General features: G+C 38.7%; 1 protein-coding gene across 21 annotated transcripts in view; it reads right to left on the bottom strand.

The window, feature by feature from the left end:
* Positions 1 to 26,610, bottom strand: part of plekha7b (pleckstrin homology domain containing, family A member 7b) — a 424,118-nt gene that overhangs the window by 24,792 nt on the left and 372,716 nt on the right. For all 21 annotated transcript variants that reach the window (XM_072272478.1, XM_072272479.1, XM_072272481.1 and 18 more), the window contains 6 exons: positions 25,179 to 25,287; positions 22,508 to 22,722; positions 21,734 to 21,925; positions 20,990 to 21,107; positions 16,854 to 16,945; positions 13,278 to 13,475 (listed from right to left, as the gene is read on the bottom strand). In XM_072272478.1, the coding sequence (XP_072128579.1) occupies positions 13,278 to 13,475; positions 16,854 to 16,945; positions 20,990 to 21,107; positions 21,734 to 21,925; positions 22,508 to 22,722; positions 25,179 to 25,287 (924 nt within the window). The remainder of the gene's footprint in view (positions 1 to 13,277; positions 13,476 to 16,853; positions 16,946 to 20,989; positions 21,108 to 21,733; positions 21,926 to 22,507; positions 22,723 to 25,178; positions 25,288 to 26,610) is intronic.

Below are 26,610 nucleotides of genomic sequence, written 5' to 3'. Positions count from 1 at the left end.
CTTGATTAGCCAGGGCTTCTTCCCTGCCACTCTTCTATAAATACCTTTCTGTGCAAGGCCTTAAAGATTGTGAAGCCATGAACTTCATCTCCAGTTGCAGCCACTGACTTCTGCAGTTCATCCAGAGGGACTGCTGGTGTCACAGAAGCCTCTCTTGCAAGTGTCATTATCTTCCGGCGACTAAATTTAGAGGGGCGGCCCCACCTAAGCAATTTGGCTGTGCTCCAAGGTATGGTCAGTGCCTTTGAGATGATCTTGTATCTTTCCCTAGATTTGTGCTTCTCTGTTATCATTTCCCTGACTTGCTTAAATGCTCTTTTGCCTTCTTTTTGGTTTGGTCTGATGAAAAATCTACCATACTGTTGGACCTTACAGAGAGGGGGTATTTATTCATTGGAATTCATTGAAAACACATGATCCTCCAATTTTCAACAATGAATTGGGTAAGCTGGTAAGGTAACAGACAGTATTGCACCTGAGGAAAGTTAGTGTCGTAATTCCAAAGGGGATGAACACATTTTCAGACTCACAACTTTTATTTTTTTTAGTAAATTGTTGACAGGTTATAGAATTTTTCTATTGATTTAACATGATGCACAATGTTTTGTAGATTAGCTCAAAATATCCTACTTCAATACTGTATATTTTAAATTTCAAAAATGAGACGGTTAAATGTGAAAATAATTGTCAGGGCTGAATACTTTTTCAAGGCACTGTAGATTAATGGAAGTTGTCTGGAATAATGGCAGATGTAATCTAATTCTGACAAGTTAGAAATGATGTATTTTGGAAAATCAAATAGATGATAGGACATATGCTGGCATTGGAGAGGGGCCAGAGGTTGCTTACAAGAAAGGGTTAACAATATGAAAAATGTTTGAAGGCTCTAGACCTGTATTCGCTGGAGGTTAGAAGAATATGGGGGTGGGGCGGGGTCACTGAAACCTACTGAATATTAAAAGATTGAGTGGACAATGCAGAGGATGTTTCCAATAGTGGAACCAGAAGGCAGAGTCTCAGAAAAGAAGGATGTCCCTTCAGAACAGAGATGAGGAGGGATTTCTTTAGCCAGAGGGTGGTGAATCTGTGACATTCATGGCCACAGATGTCTGTGGAGGCCAAGTCATTGGATATTTTTAAAGTGGAAGTTGATAGGCTCTTGAGTAATCAGGATATCAAAGGTAAATTGGGAGAAGACAAGAGAATGGAGTTGAGAGGGACAATAAGTCAGCCATGATGGAATGGCAGAGCAGACTCGACGGGCTAAATGACCTAATTCTGCTCCTATGTCTTATATGGAGTAAATGGTAGAATGTCAAGGAATGCTGCTGAATGGAGGGGACCTTGGGGTTCAAATCTATTGTTCTCTAAAACTGGCAACACAGTTAGCTAAAGCACCGAAGGTGGCATATAATATGTTTGTCTCCATAGGTTGGGGCTTAGAATATAAAAGTTGTGACAATTCTTGTTGTAAATTTACAAAACATTGGTTGGATTGCACTTGGAGTATTATTCTATTTTAGAAACATAGAAAACCTGCAGCACAATACAGGCCCTTCAGCCCACAATGCTGTGCTGAAAATGTACTTGCTTTAGAAATTACCTAGGGTTACCCATAGCCCTCTATTTTTCTAAGCTCCATGTACCTATTCAGAAGTCTTAAAAGACCCTATCGTATCTGCCTCCACCACCCTCGCCAACAGCCCATTCCATGCACTCACCACCCTCTGCGTAAAAAAACTTACCCCTGACATCTCCTCTCCTACTAATCTTATTTAGGGATACAACACAGAACGGGCCCATCTGGCCCAAACGGCCACACAACACAGCAACCCACCTATTTAACCTTAGCCTAATGACGGGACAATTTACAATGACCTACGTGCAATTCTGGTTATCGCACTCTAAGAAGGATGTAACCATGCTGCACAAAGTGCAGAATGGACTCATCAGAATGCTGCCTGGATTGAAGGAGTTGAGTTACGGAGATAGGCCGAATCATCTAGGCTTGTTTTCCCTGGTGTAAAGGAGGCCAAGGAGTGAAATGATAGAGGTATAAAAGTTATAAGCAGCACAGATATGAAGATAGTTAGGATGGTTTTCCAATTGTATCAGAATTCAAATAAGAGAGCACAGGCTTACAGTGAGAGGGAAGCATCTGAAAGTGGATTTGTAAGGGGGGGGAGAGAGTTTTTTTTTAAAAAAACAAGAACACTATCAGAGGTGGTGACTGAGTCAGTTACAATTACCTTATTTAACAGACACAGTCTGGCACTTTAAATAGACAAAGCATAGAAGGGTACAGGTCCAACACAGTCAAATTAGATTAGTGTAAATAGGTGAAAAGATCAGTATGGATGTGATAGGCAAAGGAGACCAGGATTTCAATGCTGGTCAACTCCATGAAACTCACACAGTGAAGTGGCTAACTCATCTTTACAACATTCTCTTCTCCTGATGCAGATCCTGGGGTGGAACAGGACCCATTCTACTCCAGTTCTCTGAGGAGTCCGCTGAGGGCAAAGAGGGACTCACAAAGTGTGTCGCAGGCGAAGTAAGAACTGCTTGACAAAGCAGCTAGGTGGGCAAGTAGTACCGGCAGGGGGAGAGGAGAGCTTCTCACCAATGCCCCTACTAACACAGCAGGCTAAGAAATTTGACTCTTACCAATACATGATAGAAAGGATCTTATCCTTCATTCTGTGGCTCGGTATGGCAACTGCTCCACCCATGACCACAAGAAGTGCAGAGTTACGGACACAACTCAGCAAAGCACAGAAACTGCTCCTCTCCCACAAAAGATCCTGACTACACTTGTCTGCCTTTGTAAAGCAACCAGCAATATCAAAGACCCCATCTACCTCAGACATTCTCTCTCCTTCATTCTCCCCTTTCTCATCAGGCAGAGTGTACAAAAGCCTGATCCAGATACCAACATGCTCAAGAACATCTTCCATCCCATTGCCGTAAGATTACTGAATGGCTGTCTAGTATGATAAGATGGACTCCTAACTACAATCTACTTTATGACCTTATTGCATTTTTTCTATAATTAACACTTTATTCTGCACTATTATTGTTTTACCTTGTACTAGCTCAATGCATTGTAATTAATTAAACTGTATGAAAGGTGTGAAAGACAAGTTTTTCCACAGTACTTCAATACGTGTTACAATAATAAACTAAAGCACCAATTTACCATTTAAACTGGGCTTGCGATGAATGGATTCTAAAATTTGGTGAATTTCATCATCGACACATGTATTTATTGAAAGGTAGCTCCCAATCTATGGGAAGTGGTCCATTATCTTTACCACTATCAAGTTGTGATTGCACAGTGGGGGAGGTTGGTGGAGGAGCTTTGTTCTGTTGAGATGCAAGAACGGACCTTGCATTTGTTGACCATAATCTGGAGTTCAGCTTCAATGGGAACAAAAGCATTTATGGTCTGCACACCACAGCTCAATACTAAAGTTTGGGTGATCTCTGTTCCAGCGCGGGAACAACAAAGTTTGTAGATTGTCCTGTGGAAAAGCTTCAAATTTACTGGAGGCAAGTTAAAGCATCATGTTGAGAAAATTTTGAAAAATGTTGACCTAATAACATAGCTTGTTTGACGTCAGTCTGCACTGTGATTGAATCACATCTCCTTTGTTGGCAAGGAGAAGTAATTCAACAGACAAAATTGAGAAAGATGCTCCACAGTCCCACTTAGTTGACGGAATCAAAGGCCTTCGTGAGGCCAATAAAGCCACACTTTGTGATGATAGATGCTGCATTACTGTTGGAGTTGATGCACAGTGAAATTCATGTTTATTAAGCCTCTATGTAAGCCACAGTGAGATTCAGCCACTAGGAGCTGGTCATTGAAAGAATCTTGGCACTACTTGGCCCATGACTAGCCTGTGCTTACAAAAATTGGATTTTTCTCCTTTCGTCTGGTCCCAGGCAAATCCTCTTCTCCCCAAGTATGGGAGGCAAGGGTATAAACTGTTGGGTAAACTTCATCCACTAAAACTCCAGTAACTCTTGGGCTACCCTGTCTGGTGAAGCAATGAGTTGGTTACACCAAGACTGTGCTCTTGTGGACAATACTGTTGGAGACAGTTTTCCAAAATTCCTCCTCCTAATAGGTGAATTACCATTATTTGTGTCTGTGTGTCTCTGAGTGTGAGTGTGAGAGTGTGAATGAGAACGCATGCAGGGAGGGGGAGAGGGGGGAGGCGGGAGAGAGGGGGGAGAGAGGGGGGGAGAGAAGGGAGGGAGAGAAGGGAGAACACGCATGTGTGTGCGTGCGTGTCTCTCTCATGCAAACTAAGGTCCTTTTTTGAGGTTAATATGGAACCACTCATTGATCTCAGTTGAAGCTCCCAGGATTGGGGGTGTGTACAAACAATATACTATTAAAACAAAGGAATAAAGGTGGCAAAGCATAGCCTTCAACAACATTAACATAAACCATGTACAGCTTTGGAATGCAAGCTAGAAGAATTAGCTTCACTATTAATAGACCGAGTACAAACCAATTAGAACAGACAAAAGGGAAAGTAGTTATTTTGAATGTACACATACTATAGACCTTTCAAAATTACTTTTGTAATAATTAAGAAAGAAAAAAATTTGCAGGTAGTAACTCAAACTTAAAAAAAACAAGCAAGCTCCCAACCTGAGCTGAATTAAGTGAATTTCACCAGAGCAAGTTTTATGACAAACCAATAATAAAAATTGGGATGAAATTGCGCTTCTGTAAAAATTTAACTTTTGTTCAAACTCATCCGGACATCAAACAACCTTTGTAAAACTAAAAGCTGACAGAATCTGAGTAAAGCAATTATCTTCAAAAACAACATAAATGAACATGCCGGGAAAACCCCCCGGGATCATTTGGTCAAGATGCTATAGGTCAAGATGTTTGGTGATATTTTTAGGATTGCTGCAATTCAGTTTGTTGGTGAAGTGTTTCTCATTCACAATTACCTAAACCCGTATCTTCCACGCGGGAATGAATGGGCCTGGACTCCAGTCAAATCTGACCAGCAAAGAACTTGAAGAGATGCACTCTAGCAAAATCAACTTAGAAAGAGAGATTTGCAGTTACAAAGAGTTTCTGAAGGATCAGTAGCCTCCAAAGCATCAAGGTCAGATGCAGTATTTCTCTCCAGCTGAACCTTGTTTCAATCTTCAAACAGCAAATTAACACAGCTTTGAAGTTTCACTTTTTACTGGAAACTATGTCAGTGCTATTTTGTTAGTTATTCTCTTATCTCATAACATGGATTAGAGATAAAATAACTAAGCAGGATATTTCAGGGATTGGGCAGTGCAGGTAGTTTAAAGATTGGATTCCTCATTTGTTTTGGAATTTCAGCTTACAAAAAAAATAATGGCATTAAACAGCCTGCACTAACAGTTTCTTCAGAACTGTTTATCAGGATAAAAATGAGCTTTCTAAGCCTACAAATTCCTCATCTAAAACTAATTTAAGAATATTCCTTAAAATGTCTCTATTTTAGCAAGCTTTCAATTATTCACAATAATATCAGCCACTTAAGGTTTGTGTCTATTTTCTCCCCCTCTGGTGCTCCGGTGAAACACTTTTGATAAGACCATAAGACACAGGAGCAGAATTAGGCCATCTGGTCCATTGAGTCTGCTCCGCTATTCAATCATGGCTGATCCTTTTTTTTTCTCCTCCTCAAACGCAGATCCCGGCCTTCTCCCTGTAACCTTTGATGCCATGTCCAATCAATCTCTGCCCTAAGTACACCCAACAACCTCGCCTCCACAACTGCATGTGGCAACAAATTCACTCACCCTTTGGCTAAAGAAATTTCTCTGCATCTCTGTTCTGAAAGGGTGCCCCTCTATCCTGAGGCTGTGCCCTCTTGTCTAGACTCTCCCACCATGGGAAACATCCTTTCCACATCTACTCTGTCTAGCCCCTTCAACATTCAAAAGGTTTCAATGAGATCCCCCATCATCCTTCTGATCGTATGATATAAATTCAAGGTGTAATTGTTTAATAAGACATTCTTATTTTCTTACACACCACTTGTGAGCATAGGGTCTTCCCTGCCTACCAAGTGATAAACAGTTGGTCAAAGTCCTCTGACAAAGTGTTTCACATGTCAAACTTGCTATAATCCATTTCAATTACCCCCAAACCATCACGTCCTCAGCTTATGTAATCGAAGACTAAAAATGCATGTGTCTGTCAATTGTAAGGCAGAATTATTCACAATTTTCAGATATATGAAGCTCACACGTAGTACAATTGAGGAATTGCATATATTGTAGTCTGTTTAGAGGCAAAAGCACAGTACTGATTACTCAAGTACATCCATCATATTGAAGGTCTTCAAAATCTCACCTATTACTTGGATATATGTTATCAGCATCTCCAGCAGTAGCAACATGTAATTTACATACATTGAAATTGATGTATTCAGAAATGGAAATACATTCAATCAAAGCCTTCCCCTCTGGTTTGCAATTGAGGATTTTACATACCAGATTCAAGTGTATCAAACTGCACACATCGTCATCAGTACTTTATACTTCTGAATAATGAACACTGTATACTGAAAACTGAGTCTCTCATGGTGTATAATTATAGTCTAATGAGGCCTTGATATTCCCTCTATCTTTGCTACTTCATAGTGTCATATTGTATCTGGGACACAATCTCCCTTAGCTTGTTTCCTCTTTAATCTTCATGCTATTAAGTCTCAAATTTCTTAACACAAATTTTCGAGTTTTTATTTTAAAAATACATAATTCAAAGTTGATAATCTTTTCTATCAGAACTTTTATGTTTCTCAATCTAAAAATCCCAGAACACATATTTGCTCTAGCATATAAAAACTTTTATGAAAAAGGCACAACGAGCTGGAATGCAATCATAACTTCATAGCTGAGCAGCAGGACACTATATTCCTGACAATGGTCTGGATGGTTACCTATTTAGAAAGACTATAGTGAATCACCATATCACAAAGAGAGAAGAAAGAATCCTTCCATCTCTGGAAAAATATTAAAAGTAATAATAATAATTTAAAATAGGACAGCAGGTGACAACATGCACTAAATTTGGTGAATAAAATGCAGACTTGCCCATTTGAGTTCTATGACCTTTGCACCAGAAGAGATTCAAATGAAATGGCAACTGGCACAGGGTCTTGAGGTTTAACAGGACCAGAAAGGCTCACCTCCTAAACCATGCTGAAGTCGAATAAATAAAGCACTTCATGTGAGCAAAGTCATCTAGAATGATGAATGTCAGATCAGGTACAGGAAACAAAATATTGGATTAAGAGATAGAAACAGAAACAATTAAACAGTTGAAATGATGATTTTCTAAAAGTGACAGCATAGCTAAATTCTGAGGTTTTAACAGGTTGCTTGGCAGCAATTAAGATATGCTATTCAAAGGATACATGTTTAAAGCCCATGCTTTCTGTGTGTGGCAAGCCTATCATTCACAATGTTAGTATGAGAAATTTAAACCAATGAAGGCATTTTAAGGTGTTTTTATGTGCATGTTGGGGTTGGGATGTAGACAGTAATATGCTGATTCTGGGCTCTCTGAGGTAGCCAATATCTGCAAACATTCTCACCTCTACTGCCCAAATGAGCTGTGTTAGCCTCAATATAATTTTTATTCAGGATATCCATCTTAATTGGGTAAAAATTGAACATGTGAAAACATTTATTATTCAATTTGTGCATTTAAATAATCAAAAAGGATTTTTCAAACAATTGATGAATTTTGCTTCAAGGCAACAAATGCATTTCGTGTGTGCACACAGTTTCAGATCCTGGCCACCAGGTGTCACCTTGTAACAACACATTGATCTTACCCAGCAAAAAATTCACAACGGAAGGTAGTCAACTTTTCTGAAATTTGCAAATGAAAAAATAGTTTGTACAATTTTCCAGTCAGCTTTCTAATTCAATGCTGTCAAGAATCCTTGACCAACTCTTTGCTCCTGCTCATGTGCAAAATTGAGAAATTATGGCAGTGAGATTAGACTGGAGAAGCTGGGTTGTTCACCTTAGAACAAAAGCTAAATGGATATTTGATGGAGGTAGACAAGATGATGACTTGTTTCAATGAATTAAGTAAACTGGTGCTTCAAGGGCTAGAGGCACAGAATTAAAACTTTGGATAAAGATAACACAGTCTGTGAGAACATCTTTTTATTAGTGCAGAGCAGTCATGATTTGGAACCAACCTCCCTGAAAGATTGATGGAAACCAAATCAGTCACCGCTACCAGAAAGGAAGTAGAGAGTCACACTTAACAGAAATTTTTCATAGAGCTCTGGGGAACACAAGTCAATGGAAGTGGACTGCCGAAATGAACTGAATATCCTCCCTCTTTGTCCTAACAATTCTATGACTGTGGAGTCAATGAACAACTCATCTTCCATTTTCTTATTTGGCAGCCTTCTCAGGAATTGCCCTCTCTGGTGATGTGCTGGTTTGCATCCTGCTCAAATACGAGGGTTCTTTCAGCATAGCTTATGTACACGTGGCACTATTTTGAAGAGCAAGTGAGCTTTCACTATAATTATCCCTCAACAAATAGTTACTGATCTTGCCAACCTGCTGTTTTTAGGAGCAAGCTATAATGCATTTGTTATCATATTTTATACATTATTCTTAAAGAAATTACCCAGAAATGCTTTGGACAATTTTGAGGACATAAAAGGCAACAACGTCAATGCAAGTCTTTCTAATCAGCCGATGCTACAGAATTGGGGCACTACATTCCGTCATAGCCAACACCTTTATCATCAGCTCCTCATCACTAAATAGATGAGCAACAACACTGTATTTCTCCCTCCATACCCATTCTCCACATGCATGCAAACTACCCTCTCAGGGACCTTACCTGGACTCAACCAAACAATGTTGATAGACAAACGGCAAGCCGTGCTTTCAGAAAACAGGGTTTAACAGCTAAACTGCAGGACAATCATGGCAAGTTAACGGCTATCAAGGTCACCGAAACACTCAACATTCATGCTTCAGAAACAGTGACACAGGGGTCATGCGTAAAATCCTTCAATCTATAGTGCCCATGATTGCAGCTTACTGATGTGTTTTTGATCGAGTTGGCAGCGATATCGATTGCTCCACTGACAAGTGGCAACAGCTGCTTCTGAGAACATTTTTCAAATAACAGGATCCCACAATTTCAAGGGGCTCTGTGGCTCTACATAATTCTATATGGAGGAGCTGTGCTAAGTTCTCTCATGAACCATTATTCCAACATGAAGCAGGATGATTATGTCTAGCTACATAGGGCCACGAAGATGCATGAACATTTTCCGGGTAGTTACCCTGATGTCTTTAGTTTAAGGAAATCAACTAGGCTTGTTATATTACCTCTGAAAGAAAAGCTGGAAGGAGGGAAAAGCCAGACCAAATAAGGACAACCCACGGCACTCATCACACCTCTTCAAGGAGGGAGAAAAATATGAATTGTGATGACAACAAAAGTCTCCTCTATCGTAAAGCAGACATCTTAAATTTGTAGTTTAGATGCATAAACGGATCATGTAGATCCTGTAATATAGCCAAGAGAACAAAAAACTCCGCCTTGTTTTATCAGTCGGCAGGATTCATGAATAAAAACAACAAAAGCTGTTGTAAAGATTAGTTGAGACCAGATAATGTAGCTAGTAAACCTTTTTCAGGACTGTATTGAGCAGACACTCTTTCAAGCCCTGTCTGCAGGTTCTTTTTAATCATCCCAGTATCTTCACCCTCTCAACAATTGTGTAAGCACTAATAATGCTTCAAACAGTCCCTCATAGACAATTCACTTGCTGGAATAGTATCCAGTGCTGCTGAAAGAACACAGTGGGCTCAGAGTTAAAGCTTTGTATATAAACACAAAATATCAAGAGTGTGGACACCTGAATAGAAAATAAATTTCCTGAAAACATTCAGCAAGCCAGATCAGATAAATCATCAAAATTGCATAATTACCCAGTTGTTTACCCAAAGTAATACATGGCGATAATTCATACCATCAAATTGGAAATATGCACAGATTGTTTACTCTCACTCTTAAAAGTTGGTATGTTATAACTATCACATTCATGCAAGAGCTATTTATATCCTGCATTCACTATTGGGAAGAATCTCCATCTTGTAAAAATAATTAATATAATATCAAGTTACAGATCAAGAATCATCTGAATTAGCTTCCAGATCTGTCCACATACATCTCTTAGTTTTATCTGTGTAAACAGGGGATGAAGTTGATGTCAGTTTGGGTCAAGACAATATAATTCTATGCACTGCTAAATGAAATAAAGTGAACAATCCAATGTGAGATCTCCTATGTTAAAGGTAAACTGGGGAGGAGTGTGGGTCATTACTGCACCAGTGCAAGATCTTTGTTACAAAGCAGCAAGGTTTTCTTTGGCTCGAATGGTATGAATAAAATGTGTCTCTAATTTACTTTTCTCAAATTCAAAATCTTGTACACTGGAATACATGCAACTGAAGTAACAATTTCAACAGCCAGACAGCATGTGCTTAGAGCTGAAGTAGGTTAAAGTAATATTTTTATACAGACAAGAAACTCAGATCATTACTTATCATCTGGAGACTAAGTTTGAACAGAAAATTTCACAGACATGCACATTACCTGGTGATATTCTTCAACAATAGTGGCAAAACTAGCAAACTGCAAACAAAGTATGTCTGAAATTTTGTTTCTTAAAATAACTGATGACAAAATGCTCAACACAATAGACGAGAACTGAAACAATTTCTATACATTTGCTCAGACAGTTGCCATAAACTCCATTTCGGCAACATGAAAAGAAAGGTTCAACTACTCTTTGGTTCTGAATAAATAATGCACAAGCACCAAATGTGACATGTCAGGAAGAGGGGAAAAATAAGCAGAGAAATTCTACCTTCATTTCAAAGTCACATATTCTATCACAGAGGCAGAGAGGAAAGACAGGGTCCAAAGATCTAATTTAGTTTTACAATAAATTAACCCACAAGATGATCTTATCTATTCCCAGTATATTAGATCACATGCAACTCTTTTCATTCTAATATTCCTTGGATTTTTTCCCCTTTATTTTCAGTTAAGCACTAATTATTGAATAGTTTGTACACAGAACCAGGCCTCAATGTGATCGGGTTAATCATCATACAGAAAAATGTAATGAAAAGATTAGTCAAAATCAAAAGGAAATTCCAGAGAGTAATGTCTTAACAGCTTTATTTAATTTTTTTAATATATCAAACTACAGTTAACTTGCGAGTGTATGGTTAAATATAAAACGTCATCTACATTTCACAAGCATCTCGTTTGCTGTTAGCCACCATAAAATCCAATTATAAATCACATCTGTACACAAATTGCACCTTAATTTTACAGTGGCTGTTTTGGTAAATAGCATTTTTCTTTATAAAAGAACTGGCAGTCCACATCTTTGTTTAAACAATAAGCTGCCAAAGACGATGCAATTTGTACATGGGAATTTACAGTATACAGTCTTGCTCTGGATGTCGTGACAGTTATTTTACAAATGAACATTTATTTTAACACAAATGCTCGTAAACCAGAAAATGTACATACAAAATCTGTTAAAAGTGCAGAGAATAGGCTTACCAAGTTTAGAGCACTTCTGCAAATAGAATCAAATGTAATAAAATTGTTTTAAAGTTCAATTCCAAAGAGATTATATGCATATATTGAAACTTTTCTTAAATCCTCTGGATGTTAGATTTTAATTGATTATTTCCAAAAATCTAGCAGCGAATTTAGTAACAAACATCTATATGCAAAAATTTGGATATTAGAACAGGCAAACAATATTCAAACGTGCAAAGAGAGATTACTGACTTCAGGATACCAATTCTAAATATAATTTAGTTTATTTTGGAGGAAAGAGACAAAATTGACCAATTACAAAAAAAAAGTGCATAGCGTCCAATGTTGCCAATTTGGTAGTTTTAAAGGTTAAAATCTGGGAGCAATGCGGTTTGACTTTGTGGGTACTTGATTTGAACATTTCTCTTTGCCTGTCAAAACATAGGGGAATGCAATAAATTGGTACTAAAATCACTGCCACTTAAGGTGAGTTGAAGAGATTTAATTTGATAAATAAGACAAGACAAAGACAGAAGATTTGAAATAAGCTCTAAATACTATATTACTAAATTTGCACATCGCATCGCTGTACAAGAAACACAGTGAGGCCTGGTGATACATAAAAAGCAAGCAATCCTGTTAGATGTTACTGACAAGTAAGCAGAGCACATCATGAAAGCAAAAGGAATTAGTGATAGGTTGCCAACAGTTGGGTCACTTGTGCATTGATTCAGATACAGAGGATTTACATGGGAACATCAAAAGCTACAGTTCAGCTTACAACTGGTAGGTCTATTGAAGCTTCTAATGCAGCACTCAACGTTAATTACACATACAGAGTCATGGAAAGGGATCACCATTACTGTACAGTTTTTCTTTCCTAGGAAAGAAGAACATTAATTCTACTAATTATAGCTTTGTTGCTTACCACCCTTGAACAATGAGTATCAGAACACAACCTTGTCAGCAAATTCAGCAGAAAATGCAAATAAATCAACAGCAGGGAACCTGACCATCAATTGTTACAGTGACACTGTATCCAGTGACACCCAAGATTATTTAAGGTATTGTTTAAAAAAATTGAAGAATCAAAGCACTTTAGTTGAAATTTTCTGGACAAGAACACTTAACAACAATAAAGCACATTTCCTAATTCAATTTAAATAAATTTTGTTTTACAAGTATAGTATTACAATTTTGGCATTTTCAAATTCTAAAAATGGTTCTCAAAAATAATTTCATTTTTCCCATTTCATAAAAAAGTGGTACTAGTAATAAAACTGCTATGTTCTGAAAGGCTCAAGCTGCATTATGTATGAGAAGGTTAAACTTGCGGGTTATGCCAAAAGCACATTCTATAAACACAACATCTATTCTCCAAAAGGATTATTTTCCAAATCCAGATCCTTCCAATAGCTCTCAAGCTCTACTCAAACCACACATTACTCATACCACCTTACCTGCAGTTACACCAAAATATCTTCCCAACATTTGAAAGCTGATCAAAATATTCAACACTGTTTATTAATCTGTTTAAATATTCTAATAGAAAATGAAATTTGTCAGCCTAATTATTGAAATGCAGTCTTTTAAAATACATATCTTCTATTTTATATAGTATATTCCTTAATTACTACCAACGTACTGAGCCAACATCAGCAGAGAATGGCCTGGACAGGGTTCGGGATGAATTTGAGTGCCGTTCTCCAAGACTCAATGTTCTTTTGCGCTCACGGACCAAAGCCTTCTGATGTCTCTTCATGCGTTCCAGCTGCTCTTCGGCACTCATTCTACCTCTTTGGTGTTCTCCATAGAGACGCTCCAAGGCACTCTTTGGTCGTTCCTGCAACCATAGCATATGGAGAAGTGGATGAGAATTTTTTTTTTAAAAAAAGCAAGTCATTTACAAAATCAAGACCTTCAGATAAAAGTATGAAAGAAGCAAATATCAAGCTGCCTAACACAACTGAACGAACACTGAAATGGGGATGGGTAGTCAGAATCTGTGTACAAAATTAATGTTGTACCTCATCTCCAACAAACGGCCACTGGGTGTGGAGCTGGTCTTCAGAACGCATTGGAAATTCTTCATTACAGACTACATTCTGGAACTAAGTTCATCCAAATCTCAATGGCTGAGTAAAAATATGAAGACAATGCTTACATTTGCAGGGAACAAACTCAAAATTGTAGTCGACTTGCTTGAATCAGCATAGGAGAGAATGAGCCTTACATTCAACATGACCAACACACCAAGATCCTCTACCAAATTGTCCCTGTTGCACTCTAACAACACAAGTTCATTATGAGACCCTGGAAAATGAAGACCACTAGAACTTCAGCATTGACTTCAATATATCAGGCAGCCTTTGTTATGTCAAGGACAAAAGTATTTGAAGAACAAACCCAAGATTGACTAGGCAGTGGCTTCCTCTGCCTTCATAAGCTGGAGTCCCAGACTACCTACAACAAACATCTCAACATAGTGGAAAAAAATATTTCCACAATACCTCTGCTAAATTCTCCAAATTAATCATTGCTAGTATCCTTTCCCAGATCACCACGCCTGGTATTGAGATCCTAATTTCTGACAGTCAGCTATTCAAATGCCCAAATCCAGATGCCCAACGCAGACACTTTATTTCAAGCTCTCTCATATTAGATTGCCATGAAGTCATATGTAAAGCTCGTGCTCAGAGCTTCCTTGAAGGAAAACAGCGTTCCCATTGATTCCTGGAACCTCTGAATCAAAGCCTCTTAAAGCGAAGGAATGCTCAGGATGGCACTGAGCATCTTGCAGCCATACATCAGGAGCACACGGAGGTCCTTCAGGGATGGGGGAAGTAACAAACTACCCACCCATTTTGTAAACTCCTTCCTGTGTCAAATGTGGAGGAGTCAGAAATTCCCATACTGACCTTATTGGCCAGCTATGAACTCTCAAGACCAGAATGGAAGCAAATCATCTTACTTTAAACAGCAGCCAACTGAGTCTGTTTCAGAATATTATTAGAGAGATCGTTCTATAAGCATGGAACACTGTTGCACAGGTGAGGCACTCAATCAAATATATAAATCAGAATCAAGCTGGATCAATCTCCTCCATGTCCCTTGTTGTAATAATGCCACCAAAAGCAGGCATCTGGTGAAGACTCCGGCTGAAAATTCAAGTTGCTATTGAAGACGGAGAAGAGATCATGATATTAATTAACCCAGACCTGGTACTGCAATGCAGGCAGTATGCTAACACTGTGACGTCTGCTCGGTATAATCATTTCCATATCCTGCTCGTGTAAAAGTGGTTGCTGCTTGGTTCTGTGCATCAGTCAATGGTCCAACATCAAAACTTAACACCAGCTGAAGTCAGCCTGCACTACCTGAAGGACACCCACACAAAGTTCAGGTGCAGAGTAGCTGGAAAAGGTGATTACAGTCATGTAAAAGGTGAACCTGACCTGGGAAATCAGACAATAGAAAATCAAGATAGAGGGCAGGTTTTAAATTGCTCAGTTGGTACAGTGAAATGTTTGAAATGGGTGGTTAGAGATGTCTTATATGCATAGATAATCACAAAGCTTTCCAAACATGTCATTATTAACAGACTAGATGAGAAATCCTGTTCAGAGGCAAGTTCAGGAGTCTCTCAAGCATAATTTTCAGTAAATGCACCATCAAATACATGTCATTTTAATTGGCAGACAAGTCTCAGGCATGTCACAAATTACCTTGTCCTTATCTATCAATAATCCCTCAGGTCTTGTGTCAAACATACACAAACCTCACATCACCATTATATATTAGGATCTTGCTACACTCAGTCTCGCATCTTTCATACTCTACCAGTCATTCAATATGCAGACATCAACAAATTCCATAAAACTCTGATTTATTTCCTTCCTTCTTGCAGGAGAGAATTATGCATTTTATCTGTATGCAGGTACATACCTATTGCTGATTAATGACAGACCTGAAGACATTGAAGATGACTTGTATCTAATGTTCTTTCCCACTTCTTCATCCTGCAATCATTCCTGATTTACAAGCTGCAGATAACTTAAGCCTGCAGCTCACTGCACTTCTATTCCCTGAAAACAGTTCACTCTTGTGGCTATGTACTCAAGCAGCACAAACAAAGTATATAGCTAGGAAAGAACAAGATAATAACAAAGGTGCACCATCATTTATTTTCACACTTCATGCCACCTGCTCAGATAAAGATAAATAATTAAGAGAATAGTATAAAAGCTGGATCTGCACTTGCCGAGATCCCAAGCGTGGAGCTAGGGTGGGACGCAAAGCACAGCTGACCAAGGAGACACTTGGGATGCAAGAGCATTTTCATGACTCATCCTAAAGGCAGTGGGTAATGGGAATGTTGAATAAAATACTCAATACATTTCGTTCAGAAGATGAAGAACAGCACATTTCATCTTTGAAATACAGGAAATACACAGCCTAAGGATAAAAACGATCTACATTAAATTCTTTGTCAAGAAATGTGCAGCCCAAAAATACAGCAACTTATTTTTGTCTATTATAACTTATTTTCATTAATCCAACAGGGGAAGCGAAACTAAACCTCTGAAGATCAGAATCTGAATTCAAAGAGGAATTAAATTTAGCCCTTTCCACCCTCCCCAACAACACATAGCTCAGGTGCACAAGGGAAAGCATACTGACTTTGACTTTTCTCAGATTCTTCCTTATGCTGCCAATTAAGTGCCAGAGCAACAGTATAAACTGTAGCAAGAGCTACTTCATTATATTTAACAAAGTCTTTAATTTGGGCTAATTTCCTCTAAGATGCATAAACTAGTTTTGCCTGAAAAACAGGGATAATAAGGGAGTCTCATTAGCAACTAGTTACGCTGTTTTAAAATAGATTGTACTCAGTGGTGTTTTCCGTGGTTATATTTAATTCATTAGTTCTAATACTTTGCAGGAGAATTTACCACAGCCCACATTTATTTGTTCGATCTTGTGAAATTATAATCACTAGTTGAATTTTTCTTGGAACCTGCAAAATCTCACCCCAACTCAAAATATCTTTGCTACATTCACCCCGAGCTTAGCATAAACCTGCGCTGCAGGCCACTGTTCATAGCTCTGCTGAATATCATGTGAAGACTTGGTATTTATAATGTCACCATTATTTAAATCCAGTTTATCGTGCAGGACAGAATTCCAAAACATTTAAGGAACAGTTTACAAATAGTTTTACCTTAGAGCTGGTTTCATCCTTTTTCCGCCGAAGCGTGACGTAAGAGGCAATGGTCGATGACTGCTGCAACCCCGAATTAGATGATGGCCCCGCTAGAAACACCATAAATAAAATTAGATTTACTGCAAATTCCATTTTCAGGAAAAAAAGCTCACTAAACACCAAGTCACAGTAATAGCACTAAAATGCAGTGGTTTATTCTACTGATTAATTGGAAATTTGGTACAGCAGATTTATTGACTGAGTGACAAAGACCAAAAGACATAGGAGCAGAATTCGGCCATTTGTCCCATCAAATCTGCTCTACCATTCAATCATGGCTGATCTATTTTCCCTTTCAATCCCATTCACTTGCCTTTCTCCTTGTAACCTTTGGTGCCCTAATCAAGACCTTATCAACCTCCACTTTAAATACACTCAGTGACTTGTTCCCACAACTGTATGTGGCAATGAATTCCACAGATTCATCACCCACTGGCTTAAGAGGTTCCTCCTCATCTCTGTTCTAGCAGGATGTTCTTCTACTCAGAGCCTGTGTCCTCTGGCCCAGCACTCTCCCACTATTGGAAACATCCTTTGCGTGTGCATTCTATCTAGGCCATTCAATATTCAGTAGATTTCAATGAGATCCCCCCTCATTCTTTTAAACTCCAGGAAGTGCAGGCCCAGAAAACACTCCTCACACATTAACCCTTTTTTTCCCAGGATCATTATTGTAAACCTCCTCTGGATCCTTTTCGATGTCAGCTCATACCATCTCAGATATGGACCCCAAAACTACTCACTAGACTCCAAATGCAGTCTGACCTATGCTTTATAAAGTCTCAGTATTATATCCTTGCTTTTATATTCTAGTTCTCATGAAAAGAGTTATTTTGCCATATTTATAATTGACTCAACCTGCACAAGGACTCCCAAGTCCCTTTACACCTCCATTTTCTGAATTTGCTCCTCATTTAGAAAATATATCTTCATTCATTTTACCAAAGTGCTGTAATGGCGTTGGGGTCACCCTAAACTACTAAGGATGAAATACTTCAGTTAAGTATTTTAAACACAGTTTATTTTATTTTTAATGATACACATTTAAGCTTAGACAAGTAGCTCTAAACACACATTTAAAACTCAGAGGTTTTCTGGTTTATAAAAGATTTCTGAATTACAAAAGATTTATAAACTTCAAAGGATTTCCAAACACGAGTACAATTCTTAAGAAATAAAAGAACATACCAATGAGTTGCAGATGGACAAGTTGTCGATCACAAAATTTGAAGATTGAGAAATGAATACTAGTTTTTCTTTCTGTCACCCCACCTTTCTCTTTGTCATTCCTAACAACCTGCAATGCTTTCTAACATCTATACTGTTTTGCTACCAGTTGATTTTATTTGCATGTGATGTTTCTCAGATACCTTTGCTGGGACAAAGTAATTCACACAACTTCTGGGGACAGAGATCCCAGACAGCCAAAGAAATGCTGTGAGGACTGGAAGAATGTGCATCTCCAATGTGTATTCCATGCTGGTGCTGCTGACTGAGGCGTTGTTGGAGAAAGAACATTAGACTTTCACAGAGGTGGATACAGCTAATAGAGGTCTCTGGACTTGAGTGATTGCTCCCTCATTCTCTTTCTCTCGATGGTGGGGAGTGTGTGCTGCCAATTCTCAAGTCAGAGAATCTTGGAATAAAAAGCGAGGCGGCAGATTGGAACACCACAACAGCGACTGTTTGCTAGTCTCTTTTGCTGCGAAATTGGTGACAGCTCTCTGTCCCTTGTTAGTGAGAGAGAAGAGACAGTCTGTGGCATGTCAAACTATTGGGTAAACAGTAGTTTTTGTTGACTGCAGATCATGGTCTCTCTTTGGGGGCTTGGCTATTGCTTGCTTGGTTGGTAGGTGGCGGGTGCTGAAACTTTCTGCAGAATGGGTGGAGGAGAGGAGGTTGATGCTTTGCTGCTGCTTGCGCATGGGAGAGGGAGGGGGGTTTGGGTTTTAGCATTTTTCTGTCGTTCATTCTTTGGGGTTCCCTTCTATTCTCATGGATGTCTGTGAAGAGTAAGAATTCCACGTTGTACACTATACATTAACTGACATTCAAATGGAACCATTTGTCGTAGGTTTGGCTGATGCAGATGAGAACATTTCATTGTCAATTCACTTTGCAAACCAGTTCTCTTGAGCAGCCCCTTTCTTGCAGTGAGCCAGCACCCTGTGCTCTGTAGACAGGGCTGTTTGTTTGCAAAGCTGCCCTTTCAACTTCAGACTGACTATTGCTTGCAATTTGCATTAAGAACTGACAAGAACTGAAAACTTATTCTTGTTTACAGCAAGGAATATTGGTTAGAAGTTTAACTTTGTCACAAGTAACCCTGACCCTTTGAAAAGGCTATGCTATTGTACTAGAAAGCTGAGGTTTGCAATAAGCCTCTTGAACCTTGAAAGTGAATATCCTTTACAGTGCATAACCATACACTGTATTCCATCTGACATTTCTTTACCCATTCTCCTAATCTTTCTAATTCAAGGACTTCCTGCTTCCTCAACACTACCTGCCCCTCTACCAGCTTTGTATCATCCTCAGACTTGGCCTCAAAGCCATTAACTTCATGATCCAAATCATTAACATATAATGTACAAAGAAGTGGACACAACACCGATCCCTGCAGACCACCACTAGCCATCGGCAGCCAACCAAAAAAGACCTCCTTTACTCCCATCTTTGCCTTCTGCCAGTCAACCAATCATCTGTCCATGCTGGTATTCTTCCTATAATACGATGGGCTCTCATCTTGTTTAGGACTGCCGAATCCAACTGAGAAGCGTACAGAGCAGGTATCAACTAATGACCTGCCAGTATCATAAATTAGCTGAAATGAGCTAGACTAATGGAAAGGATACTATAATTAGCAACTCTCAAGCGAGACAAGCTGCACATTGCCAAGGGTTACCAGGCCTAATTAAGTAACATCTTTTGGATACAAAACTGTGTGGACCGTGGACATCAAATGAGGACAAGATTGGGTCCAACTATGATGTCACAGAGTTGTATAACACAGAAATGAGTCCTTCAGCCCATCTTTTCCACGTCTGTCTTCGATTGTGAGACAGCTTGCACTCAAAGCCTTCATAAGCACACAATAAACACATGGGCGGGCGAGGCATTAAAACGTTCAACTTATAAGCTCAAATGTCAATTACAGGCCAGAGGCTTATAATGATATAGGAATCAGGAGCGGTAAGTTAGAGCAAGAAAAAAAAACAGTACAGCAATGAATGTGTACAAATCCAGAATTCCAGTGTCAGGAAAATGGCAACCCTTGTAGGCTTTATCACAATAAATGTGAATGAAATAGCTACCAGAAATACTTTACTTTAAATTATCCCCAATGCATTCAATGTTTTGTATATAATAAGCATTTCCCATTAGAATCTACTCAAATCCTCTCATACTTTAGTCATCACAGTTCAGATGTAACATTTTGGCTGGCATTAACAAGAGCACATAGAATTGACTGCTATTCCAGTTGAATTATTTTCCATTCTGCTAGGTTCTGAGCACTGATAACTTACTTTTAACATTGCAACTCTGAACCTAGATACTTACTGGCAACTCCCAGCTGGTTTTATTGTGCCTTTTGACTTCTAGAAACTTACTAACCTATGCTATAAATTTCACTATGGTATGAATGTAGATGATAACCTGTTGAGTATTGTAAATCTATAAGAACAACTTTTCACACCTTTAGCAGCATCTCTTCTCCAGTAGTTCCACTGATTATGGCAAACGGAACTAACTGTGCAACAGGAAACAATTAAATCTCAGCTCTGATCTCAGGCTCATTTAAATTGAACAAAACTCAGCTAAGGAGAAGCAGAGTGCTACATATAACTGGGGTGGGGGGTGGAGGGGGGAATGATCATACCTGGGCACCTGATACAGTTAGAACCAGATATAGCAATAATCACTTTCACTGTGGTTTACTGGGTTGAGATTCACAAGTGAAGTATGACTCAGACATTGAAAGCACACATTTAACCACACCAGCATTAGAAATCCAAGTATTGAGAAGCTGGGACTTACTAGCAATACAAGGAAATGGGTGTCTATCATTCTGCTACAGTAGAGTCCTAACCTACCTCTCCCAGGCAGAGTCTGTAAGTTGCTGTCAGGTCTCAAGCTTCCAGCTGTGGTGACAATGAAGCCACTTCCCACCGAAGCAAGTTCAGGATCACTCATGTATGAACGTAGCTCTGCCTAAAACAAATGCAAGAAATTTCACAATTAAGGTCAAACTTGTTACTGATCAACATGCAATTGATACAGATTCTTCTGCGTCATCTTCAGTGACATAGATTTGTTTTGTACAACAGCAAAGTTGGAAAAATCAGCCTTATACAGGTACTGGGTCAAAAAGATTAATGTAGAATCATAAAGATTTAACCCATGGCAGTCAATTGGATTTCCAGATTAGTGTGTGGCCCTTCAAATTACAGCACTTCAAATGCTCATTTGCCTACTTCAGGCCACACTTGCACTGCCCCTTGGTCAAAACATTTCCTCAGCTCTCTTTAATCTTTCTCAAAAATAACTTAAATCTATGCTCCCTAGTTACTAGTAAGTGCAGTAGATTCCCTGAGTGCCTTCTATTTGAGTGTCTCATCAATAAACTGTCCCTGAGCCTCCTTTGCTTCAAACAAATTAACACCAGCCTAGCCAATCTCTTCTCATAACTAACGTTCACCAGGCAGATCTGGCAACACCTCTCCACGGTCCTCCTAAAGGATTGATGTGTTATATAAAATATTCAGTTTATCTTCACTAAATACATATCCATCATACCATTTTCCCAGTATAGATAAACTCTCTCCTCCATCACTTACTTTGTAATCTCCATTCACATAATGGCCAAACTCCCGGTCTCTCTTCCTCTCATCTGATTGTCGTTTCAGTCCCCTGACTGATGTGTGTCTGATGACCGTTGCATCCTTTGGAAGAGGCGGTACAGCTGGTGGCTGGTCATCAGGACTGTACATCTGGGGGAGAGGTGGTCGAGGAGGAGCTTGATCCTCTAACTATATGAGAATTTTAATTTGAGATATTAAGTAAAGATATCAAAAACAACATCATTGGGGTATTGCCAAATCTCTAGGATTCTAAAATGTTAAGCAATTAAAAAAGATAATACTTTAAAAATTCAACATATACAAACAAAACTGCTAAAGACAAAATTTAATCCTAAATTTTAAATTGCTTTAAGTAGGTGATTAAAGTAATGATACAGGAAGGTTCAAATAACATGTAACCATTAGTCATGATAGACAATGGAAACAAATGAAATAAATCATTCTACAAAAATTGAGTAAGGAAGGATCATGAGAAAATAGCGGATCATGGGGGGGGGATTAGATCAATAGAAAAAGACTGAAAGGCCTTCTCCAGTTGTAAAAAAAAAACTGTTAAACTTGGAAGCTTCTCTTAAAAAAAAAGCTTGACTTTGAGAAATCAAAAATTGCAGAATTCATCTAGGCTAGAGAACTAAGGAACAGCAAATATCTTCATCTCTTCACATTTGGCTCTCACCTGTTGGAAAATGACCAATACTTCTAAAAGTCTCAAATATTTACCATAATTTCAAAAATCTTGAATATACTTACTGAATTTTGATCCAAATTGAACTGAGGCAGACTTAGTGATTGAGGTTGAAGCTTGAACTGAGACTGTTGCTGAGGCCGAGTTTGTGGTTCAGCTCGTGTTTCCACAGGCTCGAGAGAAGGCAGCACTGGACTGATGGAGGGACTTGGCCGAGTTGTAGGTTTCTTCACTGGCATTGATATGGAAGGCACTGCTGATGAAGGCACATGTTCTCTCTCTACATGGGAAAAAATAGTACACTTTTAGTCAGAATCAAGAATAAATTAATATTTAATACAGCTAAATTTTGATTTTAATTAAAATTCATGCATGAGTTAGGCCCATTAAAAATTATGTTCAGCAACAACAGCCTTCATTATCATACAAAACTTAATGATTCAAGATGCTTCACAGGAGCATAATGAACCTAAATTGAATGCCAAGGCTTGAGGAAAGATGAATACAGACAGGAAGGTATGTTCCACATGGTACTTTAACAGACAAGGTGAAGGGAGTAACTTAGGATGGAAATTCCAGAGGCAAGGGCCAGCTAGCTAAAGGCACAAATGTGGAAAGATTAACACCGGGGATGTTCAAGAGGCACAGATATCTAAGGTTTGCCGAGCTTCACTAGTTTAAGAAAACAAGGTTATATGGAGAATGAGAATCTTTAAATTGAGATTGCTGGCAAACAAGCACGGGGATAACCTCAAAAAAGAAACTTCCAAGGACCCAAAGAGCACTTCCAGGCAAGGCAAAGACTTGTGTGTGCCTCCTTCAACCTCCTCTATTGCAGTTTGTGCTCTTGATTTGTCGTCTGTCCATAGTGGCCATCCTGAACTCCTGGTTGCTCCCTCTCCCATTCTCACAACCGCCTGTCCATTGCCTGCTTCTCCACCTCCAGGATGAGGCGCAATACAAACTAAAACAACTTGGATAGTGTGCAATCCAATGGTATAAACACAATGTTATAATTTCAGGTAATCCCTTCCTCTATTGCTCCCCTTCGACCTCCTGTAGATCCACCTCTGGGTCTCCCATTTTTGCCCCCTATGCAATAACTGCCCCAAGTCCCCCATCATCCATTTTCATCTCCCTTCCTCTAGTGGCCATATACTTCACCCATCAGATCCACCATCACCCATGTGGTACCATCTGCCCTTCATCGCTGCTTTTAATGCTACCCATCAGAACTCAACAGTTGAGGTCTTTGTGTCCCTATCAGCCAGTCTCCATCCTCACGCTTCCTACCCCTTCCTATTCTCAGTCTACCCATCACCTGCCAGCCCATCTCACTCCCTTGCCTCTGTTCTTTATATTCACTATCTTCTCTCTCCATTCTCTGTCCTGATGCAAAGTTGACTTGGGATGCATAACAAAATCAGTTCCATATTTGGGTCTTTTCTACACAGGAACAGCCACAGTGGTTATTTATCAACTTTCTGTCTGCATAAAGTTACATTAGTTTAATTGTCCCACAGTCTATCCTACAGGTATTTTACAGAAAGAATTTCCGACTTTAATCAATGCAAACTAAATTAATTCAGATACCATTCCCCAAGCAGAAAAAATATCCAATTATAAAAGATAGCTCTGACTTAATAACTCACATTCAACTGCCCTGCTACTTTTATTATGTTTACAGAATTGTACTGTCTAACTCTTGCACTGAATTTCTACAAAAAATAAAGATCCAACTAATGAAAAGCTCAGCTGCACTTGGCAATTTTGCCTCTTTTCAGTTTTTTTTTAATATGGCTGTTTCATCACGCTGTGAAACTGAATCACCAAAACTTGAGATACAGTCCAAGCAGCAGGAGAACCTACATTAGCAAAATACAATTAGCAGACCTATACTTAAGACTTGCAGTTTAACATATTTAACTCCCTAGGTAGTTTCCTCATTTTTAGTTAAACTCTAATCAAATTGCTGATATAAACAAACAAGGTTATTTCTATACCCACACAAGCAGATGGTACGAAACAGAAAGCACCAACTTTCATGCCCTAAGAAACTAAAATAAAAATACAAGGTACTGTAAGCATACAACATTTTTTTCCTAGACTGTAGACCAAGGTTTTGGTAGTATGCCTTCTTGTCTGTGCCTGGACAGAGAGTGACAACTTAATGAGGAAGCTGGAATTACTTCAGTGACAGTGAAATGGCAATTGCAAGTGATTGTGGCTTTTCACGTGTAATATTTTTGAAAAACATAACTCTCAAATATTACTATTTAACAATGTCTTTAAGTAAAGATTAACAAAACCAGAACACCACACATATGTATAACAGTTCAAAAACCTTTCAAAGCATTGCACATGATCACTGAAATTTACTATGCCTCTGGTACAATTGCAATACTGAATTGAGAAGTGTGGCAGTGATTCTGGCATTATAGAGCCTCAGGAAGTACCAACATAAATTACTTCTTTTGGAAAAATGTTGGCTTAGACAATTTTATTTTGTCGTATTTCCTTCAAAAGGAAATGTACTAGTACAGCTTCGTAATATCTCCTATTCCTGCAAAGGAAAATAAATTGACATTGGACTGGAGGGTTAGTTGAGGGCTCCAGGTCTGAGTGTGGCTTAATTTTATTTTGGTCAAGCTAAAAGCATTCCCTGAAGTTTTATTTCAATATATTAATAAAGGTGGAATTAATAATTACACATTGCCAAAAGACACCACAACTCACCAGGATTCTGAATGGATTCAATGATCATTTTGTAGTTGTTCTTGTTAGCACTGAGACCTCCCATAACATCCTCAATCCTCCACAGATCCTTCCTCATCTGTTCTTGATCCTAACATCAGAAAAGTCATCTATTTTTAAATTCTATGCACACAAGTCACCCATTGAGTTGGGTAAAAGCAGCAGATATTGCGGGAGGGGGAGCAAATGAACACAGTTTATGCCCTTTACAATAATTAATTCAGATCATGTTGTTAACCCATGACTATTGCATTCTTTAATATATGAACTATTATCAAGTTAATACATTAAATTATTAAACAATTACCCAACGAAGATTAAATACATTACAAAAAAAGGCAGAGGCTGTAAATCTGAACAGTCACTGACCTATAACTTTGTTCCTTCCTTCACAGATGTGGTTTGACTCGCTAACTATACCCAGCATATCTTAGTTTTATTCTAAGGTGCGTTGTGAAATCAACAAACCTTTGTTGGTATTATGGACTGAATTCTGCAATAAAACACTTTAAAGCTGAGTTACTTTTTAAATGTTGCTTTCCAGCAACTTCTATAAGCTATTTTTCTTTCTCCTAACAATACAAAAGGCATTAAGAGTCCATTCAATGTACATTTATTGTTATGAAGTTGGCCCGTTTCAGCACTGATCAGTTCAGAGGTCACGAGGTCAATAAGAGAACATTAATGGGGCTAGCAACTGGCTTCACCTGAGTACATCACCACTGACCATGTCCAACTAAGACATTTGGTTAAGAAGAGAGAAGAAGCAGGAACATATTCACTCAACCTCAATGTTCTTTCAAGCACTTTATTCACCATTTCCAGTGCCCTCTGTCAAGTGCGACATTTACATAGTCTAAGTCAGATGCAGTAGTTTTTGGTCAGACTAGTAAGATATTTTATCTAAATTCCATTTTTTTTAACCCCAGAACTCAAAGTTACAACATTCCAATTACTATCTGCAATCTCTGTGCACTTAAAAAGCAAACCATAGCAGCTCATCCTTGGACTCATTTTACACCGCACACTGTCGGAGCAGTGCTGCCAGGATAATCAAGGACACGGCCCACCCAGCCAACACACTTTTCGTCCCTCTTCCCTTCTGCAGAAGGCTCAGGAGCTTGAAGACTCGTATGGTCAGATTTGGGAACAGCTTCTTTCCAACTGTGATAAGACTGCTGAATAGATCCTGACCCGGATCTGGGCCGAACCCTCCAAATATCCGGACCTGCATCTCGGTTTTTTTGCACTACCTTAACTTCCCAATTTTTCTATTTTCTATTTATGATTTATAATTTACATTTTTAATATTTACTAATTTTAACTATTTTTAATATTTAATATTTGTAATCCAGGGAGTGTGAAGCGCAGAATCAAATATCGCTGTGACGATTGTAAGTTCTAGTACCAATTG

This window comes from Mobula birostris, chromosome 11 (assembly GCF_030028105.1).
Source record: "Mobula birostris isolate sMobBir1 chromosome 11, sMobBir1.hap1, whole genome shotgun sequence".
In the NCBI taxonomy this organism is placed as follows: domain Eukaryota; kingdom Metazoa; phylum Chordata; class Chondrichthyes; order Myliobatiformes; family Myliobatidae; genus Mobula; species Mobula birostris.
The sequence above is the reverse complement of the archived record's forward strand: the minus strand, read 5'-3'. Positions and strand labels throughout refer to the sequence as shown.